General features: G+C 40.6%; 1 protein-coding gene across 1 annotated transcript; it reads right to left on the bottom strand.

Annotated features, from left to right (window-relative positions):
* Positions 1-5,811: 5,811 nt before the first annotated feature.
* Positions 5,812-7,097, bottom strand: RNASE6 (ribonuclease A family member 6). Its single transcript, NM_001260612.1, is given in 2 exon segments — positions 5,812-6,497; positions 6,861-7,097. A coding segment is annotated over 1 exon segment (453 nt). The 5' UTR covers positions 6,493-6,497; positions 6,861-7,097; the 3' UTR covers positions 5,812-6,039.
* Positions 7,098-8,770: the final 1,673 nt, after the last annotated feature.

The raw sequence follows: 8,770 nt of genomic DNA, 5'->3' as shown, positions 1-8,770 counted from the left end.
TGTAGCACCTTTGATGATCTAGTCTTGAAGGTCAGGCAGTGTCACTTTCACGCCATTCTAGTAATTAGAAGTGAGTTCTCAAGACTACTCATACTCAAGGAAAGGGAACATAGAGCTTATTTTAGATAGAGGAGAGCCAATGTTACACAGTAGAAAGAACGTGTAGAATGGGATGTGTTGGCATGGACATTTTGTTCTTGTTTTTGTTTTTGAAACAGAATCTTGCTCTGTCACCCAGGTTGGAGTGCAGTGGTGCGATCTCGGCTCACTGCAGCCTCCACCTCCCAGGTTCAAGCAATTCTTCTGCCTCAGCCTCCTGAGTAGCAGGGACTACAGGCATGTGCCACCACACCCAGCAAATTTTTGTATTTTTAGTAGAGTTGGGGTTTCACCATGTTAGTTAGCCATGGTCTCAGACTCCTGACCTCAAGTGATCCACCCACCTCAGCCTCCCAAAGTGCTGGGATTACAGGTGTGAGCCACTGTGCCTGGCCGTGTGGACGTTTTGGAAAATACAATCGGCTACAACTAGTTTGAAGAAAATATGGCAATATTTGGTAAAATTGAACATGCATATGGCTTAGCAATTCCACATCTAGACATATCTTAGTGAAAATTTACCACATGTGCACACAGAAAAATGTACAAAGATATTCATTGCAACATTGCTTGTTAGAGTGAAAATTTGGAAACATCCTAAATATCCACCAGAAGACAGATAAATAAATAGTGGTATACTAATGCAAAGGGGAAAATAATGAATCAATAAAAATAAAGGACCAAGAAAGGCACATTTTAATATTGATGAGTCTTGGAAACACTGTTGGGTAAAAAAAACTAGTTGCAGAATGATATGTACCTTTTGATAGTGTTTATACAAACATATTAAAATTGCATACTGAAACACTGTATTTTGCTTATGAATGTATTATACTTGAAGAGTATAAAAAAACAGGACTGAATATACCCCAAATGTATGATTTCATCTGAGAAGAGTTAAGAAGAATGGCAAGAGAGGAATCAAATGGACCCCAATGTTTTTATATTTTATTTGTTTTAAAATATTAAGCAAATGAAACACTTAATATTTATTTATTTTGCATGCCACTAATGTATTGCATTTATCTGCGTTGTTTAATTTTTGAAAAGTAAATAATCCCATTAAAAATGAAGTGAACTCATGAGAGAGAGCAAGGGAAAAACTTGACAAAATCCATTAGGTATGAAGAGCCCCCAAAGACTCCGCATCCCCACGAGCTTCTGCTTCTCCTCCATGTGAGGCTCTTTGGCTCTGCTATTGCCATCCCTACGCCTGGGTTTTTGTGGGGTTTTTTTGCAATCTTGACTCAAATGTGGACAAACACTTTCTTGTTTTTATTAGCACTGTCTAGATAAGATGGCATTTTCAAAAATAACTTTACAAATTAAGAAGACGACTTGAAGAAATATTCACAGTATCAAAAGAATCAATAAAATCAGTTTTAGATTGTATAATCTTTTCAGATGGAATTAATTAAAATATCCACCTAACTCACTAAGTAAAGCTGTAAAATGGTTTAATGTTTTTACTGGTCCCACTTCCTCCGGTCTTAAAATAAACTTTCTTCTATCCCTCAAGAGTTACTCCCACAATGTTACTCAATTTCTGTTTCCACACTGTGTGGTTAAAGAAAAAGTATTTAATTGTCTATCTAGCCCATTTTCTCTGGGAACTATGACATCCCTAACCAGGGCTAACTCACCTGGAACCAGTCCTGGCCCCAAGACAACACTACAGACATTTGTCCTGAAGCTCCTTAGGGCTTCCTGTGCTGGAAGGAAGGGTTGAGGGTGGGAGAAAGCCCCAAAGGAGAGAAAGAGAATAGGATCCCATGCAGATCTCAGGCCAGGCACTACCAGCCTGGGCTGACTGCAGCCACTAATGAGAGACTTAGAAAATGTTGAGAAGGGTATTCCAAGATGCAAGGGGGTGCCTGAGGAACAGACGAGGCCGGAGACTCCATTTGGCCAGCCCTAACGGCAATTCTCTGTAACCCTCTCTTCTACACGGTCCACAAGAAAGGCTCCCGCGGGAGGCTGAGGCAGGCGAATGGCGTGAACCCGGGAGGCGGAGCTTGCAGTGCACTCCAGCCTGGGCGACAGAGCGAGACTCCGTCTCAAAAAAAAAAAAAAAAAAAAAAGAAAAGAAAGGCTCCCGGAAGCTATTTTTTGCAATGTGATTCTGTCCAAGTGGTCATGTCTGATCCATGTGATCAGTCAGAATCCCTTCAAAACTAAATAATATTTATGAGAAAATTAGAAAGTAAGATGGAAAGGGATGACTGCCTACTTACTGTGTGAAAAAGAAAAACAGAGGAAATGAGTACATTAGAGAAAAACACTGAAACAGTGCACAGAAAGGAATATTAAGAATTCATTACTTTCCTGAGGCCCCAGTTCAAAATTCTCAGCCTGCCAGGTGTCGTTCCTCCTACTGAATTCCAGTCACCTGCCTCAGCCACAGCCAAAGGACAACATCCACTGAATAGTCTAGAAGACCAGGCGTCAACACACTTTGCCCTATAAAGGACCAGACAGCAAATATTTTACTTTTGTGGAACACATAGAGTTTGTGTCACTTCCTCTCCTTCTTCTTCCTCTTCTTCCCCTTCCTTCCCCTTTCTCACGCTGTCTACACTTTCCTTCTTCCTGTTCTTTCCCTTCCTCCTCTTTCTTCTTCTTCTCCCCCTAAAAAAGTAAAAACCAGCCAAGCATGGTGGCTCACGTCTGTAATCCCAGCACTTTGGGAAGCCAAGGAGAATGAATCATCTGAGGTCGAGAGTTCCAGACCAGCCTGACCAACATGGTGAAACCCCATTTCTACTAAAAATACAAAAATTAGCTGGGCGTGGTGGCGGGTAATCCCAGCTACTCAGGAGGCTGAGGTAGGAGAATTGCTTGAATCCAGGAGGTGGAGGTTGCAGTAAGCTGAGATCAAGCCATTGCACTCCAGCCTGGGTGACAGAGCCAGATTCCATCTCAAAAAAAAAAAAAAAGCTAAAACTAAAAACCACACTACTACAGGCAGTATAAAATAGGCGCGGCAGGCCAGAGGTCTGCAGATGTAGTTTGCTTACTCCTGTACCAACAGTTGTTACCAATATTTGCTGCCCATTACAATTACATGGGGATCTTTAAAAAACATCGATTAGTGCCCAGGTCTCACCCCCAGATATTCATTTAATTTTTCATTAAATGTTCATAAAATGTATTTAGTAGATCCAGCCATTGGTATTTTTCTAAAAGCTCCCAGGTGAATCTAATATGAAGCCAGAGTTGAGCGCTGCTGGAACATCTGCTGAATTCATTTCGAAGCTTTGCCTGCTTTGGGATCATTCTGTATATTCTAGGGATATATCTAAGTGAACTCCTTAGCAATTATGTGTTGAACTTCTTCTGCAATACATAATTGCATGTAGAAAAGAAAATAAATCTATGAGAGATTCCATCCCTGTCTATTCCACTTGTTTAGAACTAATACCTTCTAAAAGTTTGGGCATAATAGATTGTTGCAAAGTTACCCTCATTGTTGCCTTCTCCTTGATCAGCAATGAAAAGTGACTGTAATTGTCGTTGGGGATAGGTTTGTCATGGGAGGGTGGGGAAGATTAGGTATTGTTGTTGTAAATCTCTTCAAAAGATGGTACTCATTATATTTTTGTTTTTAACCATTTGTTACAAAATATTTGCAGTATTTTAGATCTCACAATTTATTTCACTAATTTTAAGTAATATTTCATGTTCCCTAATGTTTCTGACGTTGAAAAATTTTTGCAGCACAGATTTATTCAATCCATGAGGTACCTTTACTATATAAATAACAATAGCATGAGCAATTGAGTTGTTTGGTTTTACTAGGTTACCTTTAAGAATCTCTGGCAATTTCCAGCTAATGTTCATATGTTATATAAATCCATTCAACCCATTTCCTTTCAGATGCTGCTACTTTTGTATAGTTGTTCATACCAAACATGAGCACAGATTCTCCCTGCCATTCCACCACACTTTACATGAAGACTCTGAGACAATAAAATGTAAATGCAGCACAGCTTAAAGCTGAATACAATTGAAAGCTGCTTTGAGTTAGAGCACTCAAGTCCCACTGTAGGATTCCCTCTGTAAGGTACCCACCTTCTTAGGTGCCATATTGCCCTGGCCTGCTAATTGCTTCCCAATGGGAGGGCCCTTAATCAGTCATCACCCTGAAACCTCATATTCCATTCTTCGTTCCTATGATATGACGTAAATGTGTGGCATAAAGGAAGGTGAGCTGAGTTCGCATATCTATTAAACTAATAGTCTGGTTTGGAACGAATCATTTTGCAGCACAGGTAACGAATACACTTCAATATGTAGCCTTTTCAAACTTCATTGTCTTTGGCTGCTACTTAAAGACTCATCAGTGTATAAAGCACTTGGGATTTACACCTGGCCCACTAGCCCAATAACTCTAGAGGCTGACAAGGAAACTGAAGTTCCCTCTGTGAAAGTGACTTAGTTCAGGTTCTGTTCCAAAACCCCGATATTTCTGTGATATTTCAGTATTTACACAGGACTAGAATGTTTTTAGTTTCCTAGTGCTTTTTTCTCTTTCTTTCTCTTTTTCTTTTCTTTCTTTCTTTTTTTTTTTGATGGAGTTTCACTCGGTCACCCAGGCTGGAGTGCAGTGGTACAATCTTGGCTCACTGCAGCCTCTGCCTCCCAGGTTCAAGTGATTCTCTTGCCTCAGGCTCCTGATTAGCTGGGATTACAGGCTCCTGCCATCATGTCCGGCTAATTTTTTGTATTTTTAGTAGAGATGGGGTTTCACCATATTGGCCAGGCTGGTCTCAAACTCTTGGCCTCAAGTCATCTACCTGCCTCAGCCTCCCAAAGTGCTGGGATTACAGGTGTGAGCCACTGCATCAGGTCTCCTGGCGCTTTTGTCTTTTTCTTTTTTTGTTTTTGAGATGGGAGTCTCACTCTGTTGCCCAGGCTGGACTACAGTGGCGCAATATTGGCTCACTGCAACCTCCACCTCCTGGGTTCAAGTGATTCTCCTGCCTCAGCCTCCCAAGTAGCTGGGATTACAGGCACTGCCACCATGTCCAGCTAATTTTTTTGTATCTTTAGTAGAGATAGTGTTTCACCATGTTGGCCAGGCTGGTCTTGAACTCCTGACTCAGGTGGTCCACCTGCCTCAGCCTCCCAAAGTGCTGGGATTACAGGTGTGAGCCACCACACCCAGCCTAGTGCTTTTTCCTTGATCTATACTTTCTATTTGTCCATTTCAATAGATAATGGAGGATTGACTCTAAGGTTACTACAGTGGATTATTATCCCTATTACTACTACTATTACCTTATATTTAAATCATTAACTGATTGAAAACAGAAACCAATGGAAAAGACATAGGATCTTTCAGTTGCCAGTGTCAGAATCTATGTGTGAAATTATCATCAACTGTCTTTGAGGTATCAGTACTACCTCCAATTAAACATAGACAATGGTTTCCAGGGAAATATATAAAGTCATGAGCAGAGTTTGAAGAAATGCTCCAAAGTCCCAAACGCTCTCATTTCTTGTGGGCAAAGAAGTGGTAGAGGCCCCAGGGAGGCCTTAAAAGTTTTCTAGGGACTTAAAGTCAAAACAGCGTTCCTTTGAATACCGGTAAACAATACTTTGAAAGGGGATCTCAAACACACACTCATTAGAATGCAGCAGGAAATGGTTTTATTGCTGTGAACACAGGGCAATAAAGCTTGGCAAAAGTTGCAGGGTTAGAAATCGGAATCTTTGCTCTCTTCCCTATTCTCTTCTCTCGAAAAGTACAGAACTACAAAGCAGAAGATAAGCTTATTTCTTTTCGTCTCAACTCTGGTCTGGTATCCTAGGCACTCTAATTCTCCCAACACCTTTCTTCTTTCTTCTGTGGGAATAAGAAAATCAACAAAAGAAAAGAAAATGTGGATGCAGTTGTAACAGAAGCTATGCCAAATGAAAGGAAAAGCAGTGGATGCCTTAGACAATACTATCTAAGTGTACAGGAACCAACTTGTAGGGGGGGTCGCTCTTCTGAGGGGGGTCACAGGCAACAATGAAGAATTTGTACTGGGCGGCAGCACTATAGCGGCACTGGGGGTACTTTCCTGAAGTGAGTCTGCAGTCAGTCATGTTGACAGGCTTTGAGCTCTGGTGGCAGTTGTGCTGACGATTTTTGCAGATGATGCTGAGCAAATCACAGACAGCAGCCACATTCTGGAAAGAGTCATGCAGAAAGGTATTTTGATGCTTACAGTGCTGGGTGTAATTGTTGATGCCACTCATTGCCCTGTTGCATTGGAGAGGACTTGGCTGTATATGCTGAATTTCAAACCAATGAGCCCTGGTGAGATGCTTAGGCCAAGCATGAAGTAGACACACCGGTCCCCATAGAACCAGCAGCAATAAAAGAAGAGGAAAGCGTAGCACCATCTTTTCTGTGTAGAAAGAGAGAAGATAATTATAGTAGTAGAAACAATAAGAGCAAACATTTTAATCATAACTATTTAGATTTTTATTTTGCCTTTTGAGATGTTATAGCTCCCTTTTAAAAACCATCTTCTTTCTCACAGAGTCTCACAATTCTATAAAGAACCTGAAGCCCAGGAAACAGAAATATGACCTCTCCTTTGATTGACCTATCCCATTTTCTTTCACCTGTACTCATGCATTTGATGACTGTCATATCAGAAACAGTTTCTTCCGTCTTCCCTCCTGAAATATTTACCCTCTATCTGACCACTACCTCCCAGCCGTCTTTACTGCTCTGCTCGCTCCAGCCCTGAGGCCTTCTTTCTTACCTGGTCTCAGTGTTGGGGCTCCTACTGAGAACCGAGGCTGTGATTAGTTCAAAGCTCAGAAGCTGTTGTCTGCCTTTCTTCTCCAACCCTTCAAGTCCTGTGTGTGTAGGGAAGGGGAAGAAATATTCTGAGCTTTCAGAAAGAGAATCCTAGGGCTTGGCAGATTAACTTCTTGTGCAGAGTTTAGATTAAACTCTTAGACTTTCACGCCTATTCTTTAAAACAGTATCATTATCACGCGTATACAGGAAGGCTAAGCCGACTTAAAGAAACAACATGACTAAAAACTCACAGTTTTGAGGAACTGATCACTTCCTGATATGGGTTGAGCGCTTCCTGCCTCATCTGAGGCTTCAGTGTTTTTTTTTTTTTTTTTTTTTGAAGCTTTATGATTTCTGTTTCTTAAGAGAAAATATGTCACATAAATATGATATAATACCTGCCACATACTTGGTAATATTGTAAGTTCCTACAACAGATGTGAATAAATTATTCATTTATGCAAATACTTATTGGGCCAGGTACTGGGCTACACAAATTCAGGAGCTCATGATTTAATGAAAGAGATTAGAGACAGGCAGGTAAGTATATAGACAAGTAGATTATATTAATATAAGTAGCACTTACAGTGTGATGGAGGACACTACAGGAGGCTACAGGAAGATAGTAGAGGGGAAGGATTGTTGGAGGGCACAACACCTGAACTGAATTTTGAGGAATAATTACAAGTTAGGTGAAGAGAGTGTTAAGGGCCTCCCAAAGACGGAACTGTGTATGAAAAGACTTGTAAGCCTGAAGAAGAAGGCTGAATTTAGGATATTTTCCTCTTGAATCTGTTCTTACCTTTTCACTGGTACTGCAACACCCTTATTCAGAAACTCATTGTCTCATGGAGGGCTCACATAAAAGCCTCCCACGTGGACTCCTTGCCTTGCTTTTTTCTCCTTCCAATCCATTCTACACATTACTTCCAGATTCGTCTTTTTTTGAGCAAGATATAATAGTACAACACTCATGCTTTTATGGCTCCAAATATCTGCAGAATAAACATAATGTCTGTTTATAGCAAGGTTGCAGGATACAAGGTTAATATGCAAAAGTCAGTTGCTTTCTTATATACCAGCAATGAACAATTGCAATTTGAAATTTAAAACACAATACCATTTATATTGTACCAAAAAAAGTGAAATACTTAGGTATAAATCTAATACATTATGTAAAAATTGGCATGAGGAAAAATTTTAAACTCTAATGAAAGAAATTGAGGAAGCATAGATACTCCATGTACATGAGTAGGAAGACTCAATATGTGAAGATGTCATTTCCTCTCAACTTGATCTCAATAGATTCAGCACAATCCCAATCAATGTCCCAGCACATTATTTTGTGGATAGTGACAAACTGACTCTGAAGTTTATATAAAGGTAAAAGATTCAGGTCAGGCGTGGTGGCTCACGCCTGTAATCCCAGCACTTTGGGAGGCTGAGGCAGGGGGATTATGAGGTCAGGAGATTGAGACCATCCTGGCTAACACAGTGAAACCCTGTCTCTACTAAAAATACAAAAAATTAGCTGGGCGTGTTGGTGGCAGGCACCTGTAGTCCCAGCTACTTGGGAGGCTGAGACAGGAGAATGGCATGAACTCAGGAGGCGGAGCTTGCAGTGAGCCAAGATCCCACCACTGCATTCCAGCCTGGGAAACAAAGTGAGACTCTGTCTCAAAAAAAAAAAAAAAAAAAAAAAAGGTTCAGAATAGTTAACACAATGCAGAAAAAGAAGAACAAAGTCAGAAGACTGACATAACCCAACTTCAAAACTTACTATAAACCTACAGTAATTAAGATAGTGTGGTATTGGTGAAAAATAGACAAATAGGTCAATGGAACCAAGTAGAAAGCCCAGAGGTAGAC

Source organism: Macaca mulatta, chromosome 7 (assembly GCF_049350105.2).
Source record: "Macaca mulatta isolate MMU2019108-1 chromosome 7, T2T-MMU8v2.0, whole genome shotgun sequence".
Lineage (NCBI taxonomy): Eukaryota > Metazoa > Chordata > Mammalia > Primates > Cercopithecidae > Macaca > Macaca mulatta.
Note: the sequence above shows the minus strand (reverse complement) of the source record. Positions and strands in the feature narration are given on the sequence as shown.